The following is a 25,585-nucleotide window of genomic DNA, read 5'->3' as shown; positions in this document are numbered from 1 at the left end:
AAAGCATACTTTGCTAGATACTGAGGATACAAAGACAACAAAAACTGTTCTAGTAGTCAAACAATTTACAGACCTAAACAAAATGTGAACAAAAGATATAGATTTAAAGGGAAACTTTAAAAAATGATGTCCTAAATAAAGAATAGGCCCAAAGACCAAATTGTAGAAATGAAACAATTACAAAATATTACTTTAATAAGATAGTATACAAATATTTTTAAGATTAGCTAAGGAACTCCTAATAGAAAATTTTAATCTCTGAATATAATTACTAATAAAAAAAGAACTAAAGAACTGAATAAAAACTTTAAAAAATTAAATTAGGAAAACAATTCTAAAACAAGCAAGAAGGATATGATAAAATAAAAGGAGAGAAAAATCAGAATTAAAAATAAAAATATAAAATGATAAAGTTTTTAAACACTGAAATAATAACTCATAATTTAACCAATTTAACTGAAAAAAGAGAGAATAAAAACCAAACTAAAAAGCAGAAATTGGAAGGGAATTTATAATAAATAGTAACAAAAATAACTTGATAAAATGGATCTGTAAAAATATAAAATGCCAAAAATTTAAAAAATCGAAATTAGATAAATAATTTATAAATTTATAAAGTTTATAAACAATTTGATCTCAGAAAATGAAGTTAGGCAAATCATAAATCATTTCCTATAGAACTTCCCTCACTCACAGCTATCTAAATGATTAGATAAGTAAATTAATAATAATTCTTGTCTTTCATTCTCAAAGAAGACCATGATTCAGGGAAGTGATGTCATGACAAGCACATGAACTGGATTTGGGTGAGGGGGATGCCATACTAAATTGCCAGCCTCACTTTCTCCTCCAGAGCCATCTGGGTCCAGTGGCCAGATATGAATCAGGATGACTGGAGATGGCCCTGGATGCAAGGCCATCAGGGTGAAGTGATTTGTGTAAGGTCACACAGCTAGTAAGTGGCAAGTGTCTGAGGTTGAATTTGAACTTCTGTGTTCCTAACTCTAAGACCAATGCTCTAGCTACTGTACCACCTAGCTCCCTAAGTAAATTACATTAAACAGTGAAAAAATACCTTTTTTAAAAGAAAGTAATAGGGTGGCTAGAGCACCGGCCCTGGAGTCCAAATCCAACCTCAGACACTTAATAATTACCTAGCTTGGTGGCCCTGGGCAAGCCACTTTACCCTATTGCCCTGCAAAAACCTAAAAACAAAAGAAAGAAAACAAAAGAGAGTAATATGTATTATACACCAAATTCATTCTATAAGATTAGCATAGTTCTGGTTTCTAAAAACCAAAAAGATATAGCAGAGAACTATAGATTAATATTAGAAATTAGCACTGATATAAAACACTGACAAACATATTATTTTAATCAATATAACTCAAAAAGGGGGTAGCTTGGTGGCACAGTAGATATGGCACCAGTACTGGAGTCAGGAGGATCTGAGTTCAAATCCAACCTCAGACACTTAATAATTACCTAGTTGTGTTACTTTGGGCAAATCACTTAACCCCATTGCCTTCCAAAAACATAGTATTTATCATTAGCAAGTTAGATTTATACTCGGAATTCAGGTTCAACATTAGGAAATCAATTATGAAAATAGATAACAGTAACAAAAACAACAAAATCTATATGATTATATAGATACAAAAAAAGCATCGGAAAAAAGTAAGCCCTCATTTATGATAGATAAAAACACAAAATTGTAGGAATGCTGTAACTTCTTTAAAAATATGATAAAAAATACACTCAACAATCAAGAAATAATATTTGTAGTAGCAAACAGGTAGATCATAAGCAAAGCCATGAGTCTTGTAAATGCTAACCATAAGAAAAAAGATAAAGAAATTACATACAATGGGAAAGAAATGAGAAAATTATTTCTATTTACCAATATGTGATAATTTACTTATAAAATCATGATGAATCAAACAAAAAATTAAAACCATTTAAAGTGAAATAACAATATAAAATAAATGAAAAATACTTAGTAATTCTATATTTTATCAATAAAACCATTAAGTCAAAATAAGTTATTTTAACAACAAAATGCACTGGGATGTAATCTAGTTAAGACATATAGTGAATTATCAGTACAACTGTGAGACAGTTTTCAGGGAAACAAACCAAACTAAGTCAAACAATTTGCAGTGTTCACAGGTTGATCCAAAAGAATAACAATAACAATATCCCCAAATTAAAATTCATATTTAATGCTGTGGCAAATAAAATTTCCAAGGTGATACTTTATAAGATTAGAAAATAATTTACATGAAGAATAAAATGTTAAAAAATGTCTGGGGAGGGGCAGCTAGGTGGCGCAGGGGATAAAGCACTGGCCCTGGAATCAGGAGGAATTGAGTTCAAATCCAGCCTCAGACACTTAATTACCTGGCTGTGACCTTAGGCAAGGCACTTAACCCCATTGCCTTGCCAAAAACAACAACAACAGCAACAACAAAAACTAACTAAATAAAGTCTGGGGAAAAAATGAAAAAAGTAGCAACTAAGGGAATTTGCTATTATAAGGGCTCAAATCACATTATTAAGTAAATTATCAAAAGTATATACTAATAGATAAACACTGTTTGTAATAGCAAAAAAACTGGGACTGGATTCCTAAATACTAGAAATTGAATGATCAAATTATGGTAATGTAATTAAATATTACTGTTTTTATAAAAGACAAATGTGAAGAATTTTAAAAATGTAAAGACTATCAAGTGATAAAGAGTAAAGAATTCACAACTATGATAATATATACTTATAAATATATATACAACTATGTAAATGAGAGAACATTAAATGGCATTAAAATATTGGTAAAAAATATGTGATAACATTGGTGCTAATTAAGAAAGCATACTCCTCAGTCATTTTTTACGCCACCTTTAGATATGAAGATGATAAGAAGCAGCAGCTATGAAGAAATGGAAAACTACTGAAATGAAAGGATATATTAAGTATTATTTGCAATAACTTCTTTATGTTATTGTTTTTATAGCTATTTTTACTAAACTATTTTAAGTACTGTCCATAGTTGTGATTAAAGTACTTGGGAAATCATTAAATCTTATAAGTAGGAGCCATTATTAGTCTTAAATACTTTTAAGTTACTCAAGGTAGTTGTTTTAGCAACAAAATAAAAAATCTTTTTCTCCTATTTTAACTATCTCAATTCAAATAGTTAATTTTGAGAAAGGAAAAAAAACAAGCCAGAAAGAAATTTTTAAGAGAAAGAAGTAAATTATGCACAGAAAACACATAAGATGAATGAAAATAGTTTCTTATTCTACTAATCATTAAAATAAACCTTTCTTTTACACTAAAATTTACAGGTTCCAAAAATGTTGTGTGGAAAAGAACCTCAGAGTCCATCTAGTCCTACATATACCTAAGTATCCCTATTATAATATTCCCTATTTTCAATATTCAGCCTTTGCATGATACCTTCAATGAGCAAAGAACTCACTACATTTTGAGGTAGCCTTTTCCACTTTGGAATGACTATAAATGTTATGAAGTTTTTCATGACATCAAAACTAAATTTGCTTTTATATCTTCCATCAAATTGCTCCTACCTTCTGAATCCAAGCATATGGAATTCAGTCTTCCCTACCTGACTCCATATGACAGCCCTTCAAAGACCCAAAGACTACTGTTATATTTCTTTTGTCTTTCCTTCAGATTAGATATATTCAATTCTTTCATTATAACTCTCCTTAAACCATGGTGTCCCAAACTGAACACAGTATTTCTGATGTGGTTTAATCAAAGAGTGAATAAAACTTAAGTGGGCTCCTTAAGTGAGAATAATGAACATAATTTTTACAGTTATTTCACATTTAGATATTTCTTCAGTTAATAATATTGAAATAGCTGGGCATTTGGAGGAAAATATGCAAAAGACAGGTGGACACAGTTTTAGAACTCTAGGGTTGAGAAATAGGATAAATTTAGAAGTTGTCTGCTTTGAGGCAATCATTAAAATCAGCGAGTCAATGGACTCATTAAGAAAGAGTTCAAGGAGGGAAGAAGAGAGGATCAGGGATGAGAAGGAGATAAAGCAAAGAAGCATATCAGAGATAATGTCACAGAAATTAAGAAATGATAGAATATCAAAGAAAGTATTTCACTGAGATAGCTGAGATTATCTAGAAAAATTCCCAGTTGACTACTTCAATTCCTTAAAATTTATAAGCATTGTAACTATGCTCCAGCAACCATTACCTCTCTTCCTTGAATTTATAATCTTTCCTTCTCTACTAGTGCCTTACTCTATATATTCACTTTTTTAAAAAGGTTTTTGCAAGGCAATGGGGGTTAAGCGGCTTGCCCAAGGCCACACAGCTAGGTTATTATTGAGTGTCCGAGGCTAGAATTGAACTCAGGTCCTTCTGAATCCAGGGCTGTTGCTCTATACACTGCACCACCTAGCTGCCCCTAATGCCTTACTCTATATCATTAGTTCTCAAAATATGGTCTTTCAGAAGTCTGCAAGTTCAAAACTATTTTCATAATAATACTAAGATTTTAAATTTCTAAAATAGTAAATATCAATAGCTGTAAACTACACAAAAACTCTTTGAGGGGATTCTCAATAATTTCCTTCATTCCTTATAGAATTTTCTGAGATTTAGCTATTCATGAAGAGATAGAAGGGAACTCAGTTTACTTTTTTCCTTAAATTTGTTTTGCAAGGCAATATTGTTAAGTGTCTTGCCCAAGGTCACACTACTAGGTAATGAACTCAGGTCCTCCTGACGCCACGTCCGGAACTCTATCCCCTGCACCACCTAGCTGCCCCTGGAAACACAGTTTAAAAGAAAACAACACTAACAATGAATAGAGAAACTGGGATCTTAACCAAATAGATAGTATCCATAGCCTCATCCCAGTAAACTGCATATTCCTGAATGGAAACCTAGGCTTTCAAAGAATAGATACCAAGCAGATGTAGCTAGGAACTCTGGCACTTGGGCAATGATTTTGGGGGATGGAAGGAGCCTAAGGTTTGATGAAGGTTCATAGAACCATAGATCTAGAGATGGAAGAGATCCCAGAACTTAACCAGTCTAACCCTCATTTTTACAAATGAAGTAAATGGGATGCTAAATGACTTGACTGAGTTATATAGACAATAAGTATCAGAGAGAAAATCTGAAACCAGATACACTGGCATTGCTATTATCCAGTATACTTTTTTGTTTTTTTTACAAGGCAACGAGGTTGAGTGACTTGCCCAAGGTCACACAGCTAGGTAATTATTAAGTGTCTGAGATTGGATTTGAATTCAAGTCTTCTTGACTCCAGGGTGGGTACTCTATCCATTGCACCATCTAGCTGTCCCCCAATATTATTTAGGGGATGTGAAGGTATATCCAGCCTAAGGAGAATGTTAAGAGATGTGATATCTTCAAGAGAAAACTTAAGCTTCTGTAAAAATATAGGGTGGAGGAGTATAACACTAGAGGTGGGTTCCAGAGGACATTGCAAAAAAGGAAGAGTGAAGGAGGGTAAGGAATGGGTATTATTTGTTACAGGTTTTGGAAGTAGGTACAGCATATGTACTGCTTTTCTAATGATCCTTTTAGGTACCTAGGTCAGGCAGTAGCAGAGGAAAAGCCATTCCAATGAGTAGACATGAAGCAGAACAGGGGTGTGTTGGTCATGGGATCCTGGGGGTAGTAGTAACTGCCAGCCAAAACAGTCAAGTAAAAGGGAAAGAGGAAGGGATGGTACTTTTCTATGTATTGGTGCTAAGACATAGGTACTGCTACTTCTGGAAACTGTACTACAGTTTAAGAAAATAAATTAAGTCCTCTTAAGATCAAATGCTTTAATCCACAAAAAGATTAAGGTACCATATTAGAAAACTGAATTCTCTTGATAAACTAAAATTCCAACTTAGTAAAATGAAAGTACATTTTAACTTCATATTTCATTTGAAAAATAGTGACTGATCCATTCTAAGCTCTGAAACTACTTTAGGCTATAAATTAGAAGGAAACTAAATTACTCTGACCTCTTCCCTTGTTTAGAATTAATTCAACATCTGTATCCCAAAATAGATAGCTAAATTTTAAAGAAATAGTTTCTTAAAGGTTTAAATTAAAAGAAATGTTAGCAATTATGCGAATATTAGGGTATATATGGTAAAAATAGGAACTAAAATCAGGACCCTATTTAAAAGCAAGGATTACAAAATGAAATTTACTTGAATGGAATATATTTTAAGAAAAGTTCATGTAACTTAAGAACAGCTTTCTTTAAAGACATTAAAAAAGGTGAAGTCTCAAAACTGTACTGTTAATGAAATGGGCAAAATTCGTATCAGAGTACACAGTATCATTTTTGTGCTATGGCTTTTTAATTCTATCATCACTCAGAATTTTTTAAGCTTCAAAGAATTTCACATCTAGGCTGCAAGCAGTCAGTTAATAATACTATGTTTAGATAGAGAAATATTTTCAATTTATTTATTAATTTATAATTAAGGTGAAAATGTGATAGAAATGAATAACCATGATTCCAGCAAATTGATGATGAAGTTCTCCACTTCTTGATATGTAATAGAGTAATAAAAAGAATGAGACATAATTCATTTTGCTCCACTATGCTTATTTGTCACAAGAGTTTAATTTTTGCTTTTATTTTCAATGTAGGGCAAAGTAAAAGGGAGAAAAAACTAGATGCTTGATAATAGAAAGAATTATAATCTGTACTCAAAAGGGAAAATAAATCAAGTTAATCTAAGTTTCAATCAGCTGTGAAATTAAAAATATTTTCATATTTAAACTGGGTTTTAAACCATATCATATTGTATACGGTATAATGCTCTTTGAATGAAATTCACAAAAATACAAACATGTGTACTCGATTAGGGAAAAGAGTTCTTGTTTGAATTATGTTCTAAAAGGAACCAAGGAAAAATATATCAAAACACTGAAATAGGTCAGAATGTACTTCAGTTCAACTAGTTCTGTTCAGTTCAACTACAGTTCAACTAAACTGAAATAGTTTAGTAAATTGAGACATCCAGACCCCACTTCTCCATTAGAAAGAGAAGGTAGAAATTTAACAGCTAAATAAGGGAAAATCTTTCAAAAAATACATTTTCAGACACAGACTACTTCTCAAGACAAAAATGTTAAAAAGTATACAAAATAATTGTAAATACATTATGGAACTCTAAATGTACAGAATATATCAATATTCTTTTGATATTTTCATATTTACCTCTAACTGGGTATCTCTAATCAAAGTGTTTTGCTTTTTTATTCTATATGGAGCTAGTGATAGACAATTTGTCTATCAGTGGAGGATCAGCCTAGCTAAGTTTGAGGAGGTTTATCACCAGTTTGGCTGTATAGTGGTGAATTATTATGACACAAGAACTCTCAAAAATCTAGAGAAATTATGATCTTGACAGTATTCCTTGACAATACTAACCACCAATTGACACAGAGCCAGTCTAGCTAACAGCACAAAGACTTTATTCCAAGTAAGAAATAAGAGACAGCACTTACCAGGTGAACCAAAACACTATCAAGATTTTGACTATCACTTTCCCTTTAGTACTCCTATCAAGACAGTCTAAGATATTGTACTCAAAAGCCCAAGGAATAGCAATGTTCTCAAGCCACAGATCCTATTTACAGTGGGCCAATATAGTCATTCTCCAGGGGAGCAATCCCTCCTGAGATGAAACCTAACCTGGCAACTTTTTCTACTGGTGGTACAGTTTGAGACTCAGAAACTTTTTGCCACCAAAGTTCTTAGGAGTGTCATTTCTTTTTAAATAAAAGAAAGATTTTATTTATTTTTGAATTTTACAATTTTCCTCCTAATCTTGCTTCCCTTCCCCCCCCACAGAAGGCAAGTATCAATTTTTTAAAAACAATCTATATAATTTTTATCAATTAATACTAAATAAGATGCACTATCATCTGCCCAAATACCATCCTAAGGACCACTGAGTCTTTCCAGCTGTCCTTCATAGCTGAACCCTATGCTCTCTCCTCTATTTAGAATGTAAGCTCTTAAGAGAACAAGGACTGATTTTCCTATCTATAACTCCAGTAGCATGATGATTGGTTTAATAAGTTCTTTAATTCATTCATTAAAATTGTGAACTGTATACAGTAAGGATTCTTTACTATTAATCATTTTATATTTCCTAGACATTGCTATAGGTATAATAGTGGATATTAAACTAAGGCAAACTAACAAAAATCAAGTCATTATGAAACTGCATTATATTTGGCATTTATAGTAAACATCTGGGAAGCAGTCATGTTTGGCTACATATATTACAAACTATATACAAAAAGGAGTGCTAACAATTAAATTATAATTATTATAATTATTTCTTGCTAAAAACAAAAATCACAGGTATGTACATAAATGATTTTGTGGGAAAATATTTTGATAAGGCTTCTTTTTTTCTGTTCCTACTGATTAATAGAATATTGTATAATTTGTGGAATCTAAAAATCCCCTCATACCGAACAGTCAGGTTGTGTGCCCCACCCTAATAAAAGTTTTGACCTGCCATTTCATAGCAACAAGATCCTAAAGGCAAATTCTCCAGTAAATTGAGTTTGTCTCCTAATCTGTTTCTGGTTTGAATCAAAAATTAAACTTTTTAGATAAGAGAAGAATGTATTGCAATCTTTTTTTTTCTCAGGTAATTAATCTGAAATTTTTCTCATGAGCATTTGTCAATTACAGCAAATTTACAATGATGATAATCTTGATGCTGCTACTAAAATTCATGTGACATGAGGCAACTCTGGGATTCTGGCAGCAATGGCAGTGATGAACAAGCACTGAATGTGAGTCTATCTGTGATCTGAGGATTAATCTAGCTATATTCTAAGAGATAGTAGAGCACAGGGTGATTAATTTCTTGACAACCAGTGGTGTACTGATAAATGTTTAGCAAATGCCTCTCAAAAATGAATGCATAATATATTTTAGTTTAATCTGAATTATTATTTTCTATATATGTAAGTTTAGACAACAAAATATAAAATCAAAGTCTGATTTTTAGCATTTTCTTATTTCTGAGGTATAAATGATCACACTAAAATTTAATTGACTGAAAACTGATATAAATTGGCTCCAGCATACTCCTGGCACAACTCTCCAAGATTATTATATTATTAAAGGGTTACAATTTATGTGAATAGAGGCAATGTCCATGCCAATGAAATCATAGGTCCCTGAAGCATTGAACAAGTGATATCTTTGATGAGGAGTCTCATTGTAAAGGCTGGCACAATTTCAATGATTCTATGATTTTAGTGATGCAGATATTTTCTACAATAGAGCAGAACATAACTCGGTTGGACCATTTCATTTCTTGTAACTCTTACTCATATCATCCCATAAATTCTCTAGGGATGTGGTAGGGGAAATGGAGGAAGAGTTCCCAACATTCAGCCTAGATGAAGTTGGTATTTCCAATTTTTATTAAAATTCTTACATTCTGATCCCTTTCTTTTAGGGTCTAATATAAGTTTCAAACTGGTGGGATAATATTAATTTGTTTTGGTTGTTTACAATTCAGAGATAGTAATGGAACCCTATAAATAATTATGTGGCACATAAAGTGCCACTTCCATCTTTCCACCAATGTCACTTGTTGACTGAGATATCAATTAGCATCAATGGTGGGGAACCAAAGGAAAATGAGCGAATTGTTTTCCTTTTATCTCCTTAGCTGATTCAATAGAAAAAGAGGAATCCTTGGCATTGTTTTAAGAATATGAAAGATACATAGCTGCCCCAGAAACATAACAACAATAAACATAACAAAATGAGTGCTTATAACCTTCAAACACTGTGACAAATTGGTTTCTAGCTGAGTCCTGGGCATTCCCATATGAGACAGTGTCCACAATGTGATTATTAGCAGGTAATTTACCTATATTTAAAAATAAATTCCAAGTACTTTCTACATAGTAGAATCTCAATATTTCTTGAATTAAAATCAAAATGCTACTAACTTGAAGCTAGGATTTGGAGGAACTAAATGAATTATACCAGATGATAAAAGGGTGGAAAGAGATCAAGAGCTCTTATGTTTATTATGAGGCTGTTTAAGAGTAAAAATACCCTCTACCAGTGATAAAAATATGGATCACCAGATGTATGTTTATATCATATAAATTATATTCATAATGATAACAACTCAATTGTTTATACATATGATTATTAGAGCATAGGATCTGAAAATTACTCAAATCATAAAAAATCAATGTCATAGAACAGCTTAGTAAGTATTAGAGTTGGAAGAGGCCTTGAAGATCATCTAATCTAATCCCCTCATTTTATAAATGAGGTAAACAAGACCTAAGAAGGATAAATGCCATGCCCAAGGTTACAGAGATATTAAATAACAGAGCTAGAATTCAATCCCAAGATTCCAAATCCAAAGATTTTTTTCAGTGTCTAGCATTAAAATGAACCACTTCTCAGTTAAATCATTATGCAAATTCTAAAACACTAAACAAATTCTCTCTAAAAAATTTTCTCAAGGGGTTCAGATTGCAATAATTTGAGCAGATATGTCATCACAGAGAAATAAGTAACTAGAAGGTTTGTCTTAGAATGGGAAGACCTGGATTCAAACTGAGCCTAGGAGACATACTGACTATGTCACACTGAGCACATCATTTAACAGCTCAGTAAGCCAAGAGACCAGAAGTTTTAGAGAAGGTGCTGATTTGTATGGGCAGAAGTAATTTTCTTTCTTGGAAGTTCACTGTATAAATAAAATAATAGGTCGAGTATTTAACACAATATATTATAAAACTGCACAATAAATTTTTTAAAAAAGTAATATAACCAATGGAAGTTCTGAAATAGATGAAATAAAAGCTTTACTTACTGGTGGGAAGTCAAAGTCTATCTGGTTAGCTAAGTTTAAAATGTAGTCAATTCGAAACTGATTCTCTGGATTGGCTAGCTCAACTGGAGGTGCCAAATTTCCCATTGCTGTCACTATTGTCTGAAAATAGGCAAAACAAACATTTCAGTAGACAATCATTTAATAGCATTGCTTGAAATAAATAAGAATAGTTTGTGTACTTACCTCTATAGCTTCTTTAATATTATTTTTAATATCTTGAATCTTCATTTTTTTCTCCCTATAATAAAAATAATTGCAATACTTTGTTATAGGAGGCTTTCTTTGTGAAGTAGGAAAAGGCACATAATACAAATTATTTCATTTTGTTTTTGCCAATAAATATCTGCATGTTTGACTAAGAACTTAAAGCAAAATTATCTTGACCTATAAGACCAAACCACTCCAATATATATATGGTATTCTTTAATAATGTATGAAATAAAATGATCATATAAAAATTACTCACCTTGAATGAGAAATTTGTAGTAGGGGTAACAGCAAATATTATTATTATTATTATTATTATTATTATTAATTATTAAAAGAGATTTTTGTTTTCTTTGTGTGTAAAAGTCTAATATGTACAGGTTATTTATAAACTCACAAAAAAGTTGAGAGGACAAGAGCATGGATTTTCATGATAGAAAAGACTAAAGGGAAGGGCAATTTTGTGGGGAGAAGTCAAAGATTAATAAGGAAATCACATATTAATAAAGTAAACTAAAAAGAGAAATGAAAACAAAAATAAATGGAGAAGAGTCTATTGTACAACATGAACCCATATATTGTTTCCAATAAAAATGTTTCTAAAATGAGATTTTGATATAATTTTACTATTATTCCTAAGACTGTGAAGAACCAGTACAAATTGCTAAATAGAAAAAAAGATAAAAATCAAGGCTATAACATCACATGTTGGACTTTGTTCCCTTTTTCTGATAAGTGTGACTTTGTTAAAAATTCTATTTTGTATCATAAAAACTTATGCTAGCATTTCTAAACTAATACAGACAACTAGGGTGAAGTTTTTTGGGGGGATTTAAAAAATCCTTTTGAATTTAGCTTTTCAAAACTTGAGAGAAAACAGGTATGCTTCAAAACCAAAGGTTTTATAAATTAGAAGATACAAATAAAATCACATGAAACATTATTCATATAACATCACAAACTGACAATGATTATAGCACAAAATTAAAATTTCATTTTATCTTGTTTAAACCCTCCATGTTTACATACAGTAGTTTTCAACTGTTCTTATGATGAGGGATTGGACTTTAATGAATAAATCTGATAAGTAATTGTTTCCTTTGCCACTAAGAAACAACAATTCTGCATTTTATAAAAAGTTTTTCCTCCATTTGTGGTCTTAATTTAATTTAATTTAATTCAGAAAACATATAATCACAAAACACATAGGGAAGCCTCTAGATGAAAAGAAACAATATATCAATAACAATGATCTTTAAAGTGAAAATCTATGTTTATATAGGAAAAAGAAATGACTTTCTTTCAAGTTATATGTGAATCTCATTAAAACATGGATTCATTTTTTCTACATGAAACCTTTTTCTGGGGCTATGAAAGTATCTCAAAGGTAAACGATACTATTAGAATGACCACTAGACATAACTGCATATAAAATATCCTCTGCCTTATCAATCTTGTTTCACACAAATGAAAATAGATAATAAGCTGGAGATTTTTTGGATCCCATTCTTCCCAAGAAATGAAAAGATAAATATCCCTTTAAGAATTAAAAAATGAATTTGTTCTTAGTCATTCTCAAATTTTTACTTTCATTCATGTCTTCTTTTAACAAATATTTATCGAGCACCTGTCATATGCATAATGCTGTAGGGAATTAATTTAGTCAACAAATAGGCATCTCCTAGTTCCTTGGTCTTTCTATTCAATTAGCCAGTATTAAAGGTAATAAACAAAGATTAATAAGATATGGTTGCTGTTCTTAATGAACAGAAGTCTTAGCTATTAAGCCTAAAAGATCCTCCTACTGGATATAGAATTTTGCAGGGCTAAAAACTCTCAGAGTATATTTAAACTCTACTTAAACTGTTCTCAACTTGAACACTAATAGCTTTCAAGAACTGGTATTTAAAATGCCATTTATTTTAATTCTCTAAAACATTATGGACATTAAAAAATTAATGCAAAGGAATCTTTTAGAAAACACATACAGTTTAATGAAGATAGAGTTCATTTTATAACCAATATGATTGATATTTTAACTTCAAAGTTCAAGATAGAAAAAAGAATTAAAAATATTAATTAAAAACTAGGGAAAAAGGAAAAAAATTGATCATGATATGAATTCATAATATTTCTTCTCTTTTTGGTATTTTCACTCAAGACAGAAAAAAAGAATTCAAGTAATCCTTCAGACTAGTCTACCTTTATCTTTTTCTACTTTTATTAAACTTTGAGATTTTTTTCTCTCATTCACTGAAAAACTGTGACACAGTGTTATAGAGAAATAAGAGATTATAGAATGATCCTGCTTCAGACACTCATTCAGTTGTATGACCCTGTTAAGCACTTAACATCTCAGGTTTGATTTCCCCATCTGTAAAATGGGGATAATAACACTACCTCACAAGTTGTTGGGATGATCAGATGAAATTAATATCCATGAAATACTCTGAAGTGCTGTAAGCATTATATTATTATATTATTAAAGCTATCTAATCCAAATTTCTTTTTTACACTATAAGAAACCTTTAGTTAGAGGAAATTTAAGTATACACGTCACTGCTCTAACAGATATAGGAACAAGAATCTAGTATTCCTGACACCCCAATTTACTACTCTTTCTACTACACTGTGTTTCTTTTCTTTTATTCTAAAAGTTACAAACCTACTAAATGCCAATTTAAGAGAAAGACTAAGAAATCAACATAGAGAGTGTGTTAGTAAAAGTATTAACACCAGAGTGTGAGGAAGATAGAACCATTAACAGGACTGTTATTTACATTTTCCTTCTCTTTAAAAATAGTAGGTTTGAAACTTTGGTAATCCCATTTCATTGCCTTGAAGGTATTTACAGACACAAACACACACACACACACAGACACACACACACAAATCTTGCCAAGTCTATTCATGGACACTCAAGAGTTTACCGAACTAAATGTCCTATATCATCATTGAAAGGCAGATGAAAAGAAGGCAGAAAAAGAGATAAAGGATGAAAGCTTAAACTTAAAAACTTAAATATTCCACCACAGATCCAATGTGGACACCTAGGTATTATGGATAAATAAGAATATATTTACAGTGAGTTCTGATTTATGGATTATGTCGAAAAAGTATATCTGTAAGTCAACATGTTTTTCTTTCAAATTCTGAAGACAGATTTCCACAGGGGGGGAAAAGTTACTAGTTAGATTTTTCAGATTAGCACACAAAAGCATGTTTTCAGATTAGCACACAAAGCTATCATCTATATTAAATGAGAAATAATTAAACAAGGGGAAAACGTTTGTAAAAAATAAGAGAAAAATAATCTAAGCACTACCATTGAAGAAGGCCAGAAAAGCAAGACAAGTAAGCACTCTTTGGCTAGGGTGTTAAATTAAGGAGAAGAAAGGGTTATATGAATCTCTCCTGAGAGATTATCTGAGGTAGATGAACTAAGTTATAAATAGATGCAGAAAACAAAGAATTTCCCATGTAATATGGATTGATAGGCAAGAATAAATCAGACCATGACGACCCAGATCATACCACTAATCCAAGGCATGATTGCTTGTCTGCTGTATTTCCATCAAGAAGAATATCCTTTTCATCTATCTATGTATCTATCTATGAATCTATCTATGTATCTATCTATCCATCCATCCATCCATCCATCCATCCATCCATCCATCCATCCATGGATCTTTCTATCAGAAAGAACAGAGTGTGAAGAATTACAAAGTGGTTTTAGAATAAATGAGAGGAGGTAGGAAAGAGAAACACTGTATAAGCCAGTTTCAAACTTTTTAAAAACTAAACTAATTTGTATATATGGGGAAACTAGCTAGGTGGCACAGTGAAAAGAGTGTTGGCTCTGGAGTCAGAAGATTCATCTTCAAATCTGGACTCAAACACTTGACTAGCTAGCTTTTTGAATCTAGGCAAGTCACTCACCCCTCCTAGTCTCAGTTTCCTCATCTGTAAAATGAGCTGAAGAAGAAAAGACAAAAAAAATTATTCTAGTATCTTTGCCAAGAAAACCCCAATTGGGATCATGAGGAGAAGGACCCAACTGAAAAATTACACACAACACCAAAATAAAATGCATATCTTTCTTAAGACTAAACCCAAAAAGTAAACTTAGGCTATTCTAAATTACCTCAGGCTACCAAATCAGTTCAGCTATAAACAATGATTATTTTAACAATGCTGTATAGTAAAAGTACTACAGATTTTTAGGTGACAAATGAATGTTATATGCTGACATCATATAGAACCCAATTCTATGACAGATTCCTTTGAAAAATGAGAAACCTTTAATTAACAAATCACTTAGCAATTATTTTATAATAAAAATAAACTTGGTCTTTACTGTCTTACTTTAACAATGTTCTCACATGACATAATTTTGTGACTATACCAATACATTTTATAGTCTTTCACAAGAGAAAACTTTATAATAATACTAAAGTACCTAATGGTTTGTTGCTATCTTGACATTCACTTTGCTTTTAAAAATAAGAAAAAAGAAATCATAAGCTTCTTCTTTTTAGCATTCTTCTTCCTAGTCTCAACTTTCTCCTCCTTAATTAGCTTTTCATTTTCCCATGAATCACTCGGAATTACAGAATTTTAGTTTGAATCTCAGTAACCATTGAGCAAACCATATATGAAAAAAAATCACCACTCAGAGTCCAACACAATACTCTATATGTAATTTAATCAGAATAGAGAAAAGTAAAACTATCATCTCTTATTCCTAGAAGCTATGCTTTTCTTCAGGAAAGCCAAAAACACATCAGCTTGTCTGAGACATAACACCAGTGCTAATAATAATAATAATAATAATAATAATAATAATAATAATAACAACAACAACAACAACAACAACAATAACAATAATAACGTTTGTTCTTCATTCTCGAAGAAGACCATGACATCAGGGAAGTGATGCCATGACAAGCATTATGGATTTGAGTGAAGGGGTGCTGTGCTAAGTCACCAGCCTCACTTTCTTCTCCAGAGTCATCTGGGTCTAGTTGGCCAGATATCAATCAGGACTGCTTGGAGATAGCCTTGGATGTGAGGTAATCAGGGTCAAGTGACTTGCCCAGGATCATACAACTAGTAACTGTCAAGTGTCAGATTCAAACTCCTGTCCTACTGACTCCACTATGCCACCTTCCTGCCCTGGATAACACCAATGACTACTGTGAAGAAAGCATGGTGGCACATTTGATAGAGTTCGAGACTTAGAGTAAAGAAATCTTAAGTTTGAAGTCTGCTTCAGACACTAACTATGTGACCCTGGAAAATTCAATTAACCTTTTTTAAATTTCAATTAACCTTGGTTTCTTGATCTACAAAAGAAGTCAATATTAGAAAGAAAAATATGAACATTTTATGTGGCTTAATAGAATTTTATTTAAAAAAATAAATTCCAATAGACTAAAAGATCAAAAAGAATAAAAAATGTTACATGGTACTCAACAAACCTAATGCAAATTTAGGCATTTATAAGTGCCTACTATGTAACAGGGAGTGTGCTAACAAACAGAAGGAAAAGAAATGATCTCTGTTTTCAAGGACCTGATATTCTAATGGGAGAGACAACATGAGCATGTATATACATTTTATATATATATATATAGATATATATATATATATATATACATATACACAGATTATATATATATATATATATATATATATATATTGCACATACAAAATAGATAATAGGTAAACTTGTGAGGAAGAGCAATAAAGCATTCTTAGTTGGGAGACTAAAAAGAAGTCTCATGAATAAGGTCATTTGAGGTGAGTCATGAAAGAAACTAGGTATTCCAAGAAACTGTGAGGAAAGAGAACATTTGACATATGAAGAAAATGGGATGGAAGATGAGAGATGTAGTGTCAAATCAGTGAAATAACAATAGTATAGCTGAAACAGGGTGTGGAGCAGAGATTAATGTGTAAGAAGGCTGGAAAATTAGGATTAATTTTAAATGTCAAATGGAAAAGAGTATATTTGATTTTAAAGGTAAGGAATAGTTAATGGAGTTTATTGACAAAGAGGCGACATAGTCCTGTACTACAGAAAAATCACTGGCAGTTAATCAGCAGATGAATTGAAGTGAGGAGATGCTTGAGCCTGGGAGACCAGCTTAGGAAGTAAGGTGATGTGGATCTGAAGTTAGGTGTGGGCTGTGTTAGTATAAAGGAGAGAAATGTTGTGGAGATATAAATGATTTGGCAATTGAATTACTATGTTAATGGGTTTAGAATGAGCCTACAATGATCAATCTCTTGATCATATTTATTTTGAGATTCCTATGTGATACTCAGTTTGAAATATAAACTGAAGAGGCACAAAGTATTCAGTATTAGGGACCATCTTCTGCTCTGGTCAGACAGAACTATGTTCAGTTCTAGGGACCACTGTATAAGAAAGAAATTGATATATTGAACAGTAATCACAGAAGGGTCACTAGTAAGGTAAAGGAAACAGAGATCATGCCATGGAGATTCAGATAAAGGAACTGAGAACATTTTAGGTTTAAGAAAAGTTGGGAGAGATACAGATGTTTTCAGATATTTGAAAAGCCATCACATGAAAAAAAATGGGTTTACTTGCTTTATTTCATTTAGTAGAACCAGAAGAATGGGTGGAAATAGAAAAGAGAGACATATTTTGCATTAATAGAGAAGAAAATTACTTCCTAACAATTAGAGATATTCATTAGAATTGCATTTAATCAGGGATACAACATGCAAAATTTTGTGCAAACAAGCTATAAACAGAATAGGAAGTAATCAGTGGAGAGAAAGGAAAGGTTTCCTGTAGATAGTGGGATTTTAACTGTTATTTGAATGAAGATATGAAAGCCAAGAGATAAAGATGAGGAGAGAGATCATGTGAGGCATGAGGGGCAACCAGTTAAAATGCCTGGAACACAGAGATTCAATGTCTTTTTTGAATGAATATCAAGGAGTTCTGTATTCCTCCTTGTCAATCACTGAAATAATCAGTTTAATCATCTTCTTCCTAGAATTCTGATAGTAGTTTTCTCTCTTTCCCTTATCCTCTCTCCCTCTTTCTTTCCCCCTCCCTACTTCCATCATCTTCCATCTATATGACAAGGACAAGATCAATGTTCACTCCTCCCTGCTGATAGTAACTTTTTCTGCAACAGTGATCTTCAAACAACATTTGGGTACATTAAAGAGCCTTTCATCATGTACAGCCTCAGAAATTCTGTAAATCTACTTAGATTCACAAAGAAAAAGAATTTCATGTGTGACTGCTTTATAATGTGTAAGATATAGCTTCTTTAATTTAATGACAATCTTATCTTACACAGTTGAGAGCAACTAAACAAAAATATATGAGACACTCATCTCCAGAAAAAAATTATTTAGACATCAATAGTGTATTCAATTAAAACAAATTTGATTTTTTTACTCTCCTTAATTCTGCTGTGGCAAAATATGTGTAATAGAGTCTCTCCATTTAAATGCTTTAAATTTTGAGTCACAGCCAGCAATAAAATTATAACACATACTGTGATTCTTAGAGTTTTTTTTTTACCTACATGTAATAAGAAAGGGAGATCACAGAGGAAACTTTTTCAGTGAAGTGATGAAATAAATCCCTAAACTAATGTTGTCAGTGGTGACAGAAAGGAAGGGAGAGATATAAGAGATATCAAAGAATCACAAGGACTAACTGATGGTCATACTGATGTGGAGAATAAGGGAAAGAAATGATCAAAATTGACTCAGCTTTCAAGGCTAGGCTACCTCATTCTGTTCAAACAGATAGCACAATTATTAGAAATGGAAAGATCATTAAGGAGGGTAAATGATTTGATTTGAAATATACTGAGTTTGAAGCAATAAAAGAACATCCAACTGAAAAGAATGATGATCTAGAGCTGAGGGAGGGGAGTGAAGAGAGACTGCAGAGCTCTGTCCTCTGCCTCTGGAACAGGACTCTGGGGTTCTGACCACATTCAGATCTTGATCGCAGTCTAGGCCCCCCCATAGAACAGCATGGGCCCCCTCCACCTCAGCCCCGTGGCCAAAGGGGGCACTTATGGTCATTCACAGATCAGGAGGGAGGACAGAGCCTCACTGAGACCCTTGTGGGAGTGTCCCAAAAGTTCAGGAAGCACCCCAAAACCAGGCCCAGGCTGGGAAAATGAGCAAGCAGAGAAACAAGAGGAAGACCATTGAGAAATATTTTGCAAATAAGTGCAAGAAGGATCAAAATACTCAGTCTGAAGATGAGGAAGTACAAGCTCCTGCATCTAAAGACTCCAAGAAAAACAGAAATTGGGTTCAGGCTATGATAGAGCTCAAAAAAAGACTTTGAAAATCAAATGAGGGAGTTGGAAGAAAAACTGGGAAAAGAAAGGAGAGAGATGCAGGAAAAACATGAAAATGAAGTCAGCAGCTTAGTCAAGGAAATCCAAAAAAATGCTGAAGAAAATAGCATGCTAAAAACCAGCTTAGGTCAAATGGATAAAACAGTTCAAAAAGTTATTGAGGAGAAGAATGCTTTAAAAAGCAAAATTGGCCAGATGGAAAAAGAGATAAGAAAACTCTCTGAGGAGGACAAATCCTTCAGACAAAGAATAGAATTCAGGGAGAGTGATGAATTTACCAGAAATCAGGAATCAATACTTCAAAACCAAAAAAATGAAAAATTAGAAGAAAATGTGAAATATCTCATTGAAAAAACAACTGATATGGAAAATAGACTTAGGAAAGATAATTTTAAAATTATTGGAGAATACATGAAAGTCATGATCAGGAAAAGAGCCTTGACATCATTTTCAAAGAATTACTACAGGAAAACTGCCCTGATATTCTAGAAGCAGAGGGCAAAATAGAAATGGAGAGAATCCACCGATCCCCCCAAGAAAGAGATCCCAAAAAACCAACTCCTAATATTATAGCCAAATTCCAGAACTCCCAAGTCAAAGAGAAAATATTACAAACAGCTAGGACACAGTTCAAATATCGTGGAGCTGCAGTCAGGATCACACAGGACTTAGCAGCAACTACATTGGAAACTCGTAGGGCTTGGAATACAATATACCGGAAGGCAAAAGAGCTTAGAATGTAGCCAAGAATGAACTACCCAGCAAGGCTGAATGTCCTCTTCCAGGGAAAACGATGGACTTTCAATGAACCAGGGGAATTTCAAATGTTCCTTTTGGAATGGCCAGAGCTGAACAGAAGGTTTGATCTTCAGATACAGGACTCAGGTGAAGCATAGAGATTGGAGGAGAGGGGGAAAATATGAGGGACTTAATGATGATGAACTGCATGTATTCCTGTATAGAAAAATGACACTGATAATACTCATATGAACCTTCTCAGTTAATAGAGCAGGTAAAGGGAGCTTTTATAGTTGAAGCACACGAGAAAGCTGAATTCGAAGATAAAATATGGTGTAAAAATGGAGTCAATAGAAAAAAAGGGAAATGGAATGGGAGAAAGAAAAAGGAGAGGGGGCATAGGCCAAGATATTTCACATAATAAGATTTTTTTTATTACAATGAGCTATTGCAATGATATGGAAGGGGGAGGCAAGGGGGAATGAGGGAACCTTTGCTCTCATCAGAGGTGGCTAGGAGAGGAAACACCATATATACTCAATGGGGTATAGGCATCTGGAATAAGAAGGAGGGGGGGAGCAGGGGGAAGGGGTGAGGATGTGAATAAAGGAGGAGAGGATAGACCATGGGGGGAGAGTGGTCAGATATAACACATTTTCTTTTTTTTTTTTACTACTTGCAAGGGGCTGGGATTGGAAGGCCTGCCCAGGACCACAGGGCCAGGTGGATTCTGGGCCTAAGGGGTGGTATGGGGGCTCAGGGCTTCTTGGCCCCAGGACCAGGGATCTGTCTGCTGTGCCATTCAGCTACCCTACAGCAGGGTCAGAGTGAAAGGAAAGAGAAAATATAGTACATGGTAGTGGAGAAATAAGAAAGGAGGGAGTTGCGATTAGCAATGGCAACTTTGGAAAAATATGGAAGTAACTTTTGCAATGGACTTATCATAAAGAATGTGATCCACCCATGACAGAGTTGTTGGTGTTGGAACAAAGTCTGAAGCACATTTTTCGTTATTATTATTTGGGGGAGGGTGCAGGGCAAATGGGGCTGGGTGGCCTGCCTGGGGCCACATAGCAGGGTGATCTTTAGGTGTCTGAAGCCGGATTTGGACCCGGGTGCTCCTGGCTCAAGGGCCAATGTTCTGTCTGCCACCCAGCCACCCCTACTATTATTACTATTTTATTTTATTTTGGGTCTTTTTTTTCTTCTTTTTGTTTTTTGCAGGGTATTGGGGATCAGGTGGCTTGCATGTCACATGGCTGAGTGATTGTTGGGTTTCCGAGGCTGGATGTTGGCTCCAGTGCTCATGGCTCCAGGGCAGGTGCTTCGTCCATTGCGCCACCTGGCCATACCTACAATTATTACCATTATTTTTTTTAATTTTAATTTTTTTTCTCTCCCCTTTACTTTTTTCACCCAAGCAAGTCTATATTCATGGGGGGAGGGGTATCTTGTTTACTCATGAACAAGAATATTTTATTAATGTAAAAAACATTTGTAGAAAATGAGAATAAAAAGTAAATTAAAAAAAGAATATAAAAAAGAACTATGAGTCTAAATGCAAAAAAAAAGAATGATGATCAATATATAGAGCTTAGTAAAGTCCTAAGAATTTGGGAAATCATCTCCAAAGATGAGAAAGCTCTGGGAATACATAAAATTCTCAAAACACTATCTAAGGAAGGAAGCCTCAATTTGATTTCAAATAAGTAGCAGGAAGAATAAGGGGAATCAGTAAAAGATAGAGTTAGTAAAAAGAGGGATGGGATAATAAGAATAATGCAATTATGTAAGTCAAAGCAGTTTTAAAAATGTTTTATTTTTAATACCAAATAAAATGAGCATTTTCATAGAGGTAATATAATAGAAAAAGAGGATACAACTGCAAAACCTGATTACAACTTCTTCCTTTTCTTTTAAAAAAATATTACAGGGGCAGCTGGGCGGCACAGTGAATAGAGCACTGGCCCTGCAGTCAGGAGGACCTGAGTACAAATTCGACCTCAAAAACTTAATAATTACTTAACTATGTAACCTTGGGCAAATCACTTAACCCAACTGCCTTGCAAAAAACAAAAAGATATATAAAATTTTTTTCTGCTTGACTAAATTTAATTGTGGACTTCTGTTCTTGTCTGTGAATTTTTTAAAATGCTCTAGTTTCCCTCTTTTTCATTCTCCTTTCCTTTCTAATTTCTTGAGGTTTGTTTTGACTACTTTGTCCCTACTTCCTACCTACAAACTTTAAAAAAATAAATGAACAAAATCCTTGCAACAAATATACATATGCAGTCAAAGCAGACTTTCACATTGGCCATATTAATATATATATATATATATATATATATATATATATATATATATATATATGTATATTTTACTCTGCATCTAAATCAGAAAACTTTTAAAATGAGAAATGTAACAATATTTATCAGGAAAAGGCAATTTAAGAAAAGTTGACAGAAATTGGTGGTAATATTTCTCATTCTACTAACCAGCTCATAATTGACCTTTCCCTAAGCAATTTTCATGTTTATAGCATATGATGTTCATGGAAACAATTACCACATTAATTCTAATTCTTTTCATACTATTTCCTGGATAGTTCAAATTGACAGAAATTTGCAAAAGGAAAATAGATTTGACATACATAATAGAACTTAGAGTAAAAGCTGGAAAAGATCTTAGAGGGTCACCTAATCCAACTTTATAAATGAGGAAACTTGAGTTCAGAGAAATTAAGTTACTTGTCCAAAGTTATACAGGAAGTAATAGAGCTGGAATTCAAACTCAAGTCCTGTGGTTCCAGTTTCAAAAATCTTTCCACTATACCAAAAATATTCTTAATATATCTAAAGCAGGATGCACACCAATATATTCACTAAGAACCTAGCCCTAAAAACATAAGCATAAGAGAAAATAAACTCCATCAGAACTCTATCAAATAAACCTGTTGATTCTGTACACTCATTTTAGCTTATCTGTCTCATCCTTAAAAAAAAGGTCCATCATGTCTATAAATGAATTTCAGAATGAACTTTCCAGTGAACTATATACTAAAAGTGAAAGGCATCAAGTCATAGCATATACAGCGCTACTAGCTGTGAGATTCTAGGCAAGTCATATAACATCTCAACACTTAAGCAACTTTCTAATTAGACTGTAAGTTGCACAGAAAGTACATTCAGAGAGGCAGTTTCCTCATCTGTGAGTTTCCAATATCAGTGAAATTACTGAGGTTCCTACCTCTAATTTACACTAAAAGCAATACTCCATTACATTTCCTAGTGGTATGAAACCAATGAAAAAGTAGCATATCCAAAAAAAAGTTTTTTTTTAAGATTAGTAACAACCCAAATCCCTCAAATCTTTTGCTTTCAAAGTTCAGATTTGTTTTTAAAGCTATGGACATTAGAGGAGTACAAAAGTAAAAACAACAACAGATTAAAATTAAATTCAAGTTTAAACTACTTTTATTTTCCTTAGATCAAGCCATGTTTCATCAGGATTATAGAATGCTAAATGAATGAATGTCTTGAAAGCATTATTTTCTCCAACATCAAACAATGAAAGAGCAAATTACAAGAAGATAGGAAAAAATCCTTTAATATATAATACCTCTGACCTAAAACCAATTTTTTTTCCATCTTTTCTTTGACTTCTTTCAGGATTTCAAGTCTCAGTTCTATTATTAAATCTGATACACCCAACTGTATCAAATGATTGGTGGGCAGGGGAAGGGGGGGGAGAGGAGGAAGAGAAAGCAATCTATTGCCACAGTCAAATCTACTCATCTTATAAAATGGAAATTTCAAGATCAAATGTTATTTTGATCACTCTTTCATTATGAGGGCTGATTGTTTTATTATATCAAAACTGAGTGAAGTATAATATTCTCAAATTTAATTAGCACAAACCCTCCTAAATAAGTCTTTATAACAAAACAGAAATCAAGTATTATAAGAATAGTCTAAGTCAAGTATACTGAAATTTTTTATGGATTAAGTTTTTTAAGGATTAAATTTGAAAATAAGTAAGGTCTTTATATGCACTGGAAATTAATAATTTGAAAGTAAGATTTTATAAGAAATAATTATGATAGTCTAGGAACTAGGAATCTAAGACTTAATAGTACCTAAAATATTCTTCTTATGGAACATAAATATACTTAAATTTAATGTGATAGATGTGAAATAATGAAAATAAATATTTATCCTGAGAGCATAAGCTACTGAAGAACTGTCAATTTAATAATAAATTCTAGGGGGGGGCAGCTAGGTGGTGCAGTAGATAGAGTACTAGCCCTGGAGTCAGGAGTACCTGAGTTCAAATCCAGCCTCAGACACTTAATAATTACCTAGCTGTCTGGCCTTGGGCAAGCCACTTAAACCCACTGACTTGCAATAAAAAACTAAATAAAAATAATAAATTCTAGAAAAATTGGAAAGCAGCTAAGCAGAAAATAAGGTGTAATTAATATGTAAAATCACAGAACACAAAGGTTTCAAGTGAATGCCTGATCTACACAACCCACTGCTGAATGGCACAGAAGCTTCAACATGTTCCACTTTTGCCCTGGGCTAATTTACCCCTCCTTAGGAAGCCTGGTAGTCCCCTCAGAGGCTCACCAAACTGAAGCAGGACTTAGTTTGGGCACTTAACTGTCTTAGCCCACTGTAGTTTAGAATTCCATTGACTTGAGTGATTTACCAGCCTCAATCTCTCCTAGTATCACCTCCAGTGAGGAGAATTCTTAATTAAAGGACTGAGTTTATAAAACAGAAATATACTATTTCAACTATGTAAAATTTAAAAGGTTTTTACAAACAAAAATCAATGCAGCTAACTAGGGAAAGCTGTCACTTGAGAAATTAATAGTCTTTTCATAAAATAGCTGATAAAATTTGGACATCCAAGGTATACAGGGAATCAGGAAACAGATTAAAGTTAAGAGTTATTTCCCAAGTGTGAAAACACAGGAATAGCTTTCAAAAGAATTGAAAACTATCAAAATTATATGAAAACATGATACAATATAAATCACTAACAACTGTGTGGCAAGAAGACAAACATACTAATATGGTATTTTTTTTTAGTTTTTGCAAGGCAATGGGGTTAAGTGGCTTGCCCAAGGCCACACAGTCAGGTAATTATTAAGTGTCTGAGGTCGGATTTGAACTGAGGTACTCTTGACTCCAGAGCCAGTTCTCTATCCACTGCACCACCTAGCCACCCATTAATACTAATATAGTATTAAGAGATGTGTGAATTAGTCTGTATTCTGAAAAACAATTTGGAATTACTCAAGAAGAGTCATTAATATATTCATGCCCAATGAATC

At 33.0% G+C, this 25,585-nt stretch overlaps 1 protein-coding gene across 1 annotated transcript in view; it reads right to left on the bottom strand.

The window, feature by feature from the left end:
* LOC141490707 (guanine nucleotide-binding protein G(s) subunit alpha-like) overlaps positions 1 to 25,585 on the bottom strand; it is a 258,393-nt gene that overhangs the window by 45,101 nt on the left and 187,707 nt on the right. Inside the window, exons 3-4 of the mRNA XM_074190929.1 lie at positions 11,111 to 11,165; positions 10,907 to 11,026 (exon numbers count right to left, since the gene is read on the bottom strand). Coding sequence (XP_074047030.1) covers positions 10,907 to 11,026; positions 11,111 to 11,165 — 175 coding nt within the window. The remainder of the gene's footprint in view (positions 1 to 10,906; positions 11,027 to 11,110; positions 11,166 to 25,585) is intronic.

This window comes from Macrotis lagotis, chromosome 1 (assembly GCF_037893015.1).
Source record: "Macrotis lagotis isolate mMagLag1 chromosome 1, bilby.v1.9.chrom.fasta, whole genome shotgun sequence".
Lineage (NCBI taxonomy): Eukaryota > Metazoa > Chordata > Mammalia > Peramelemorphia > Peramelidae > Macrotis > Macrotis lagotis.
The sequence above is the reverse complement of the archived record's forward strand: the minus strand, read 5'-3'. Positions and strand labels throughout refer to the sequence as shown.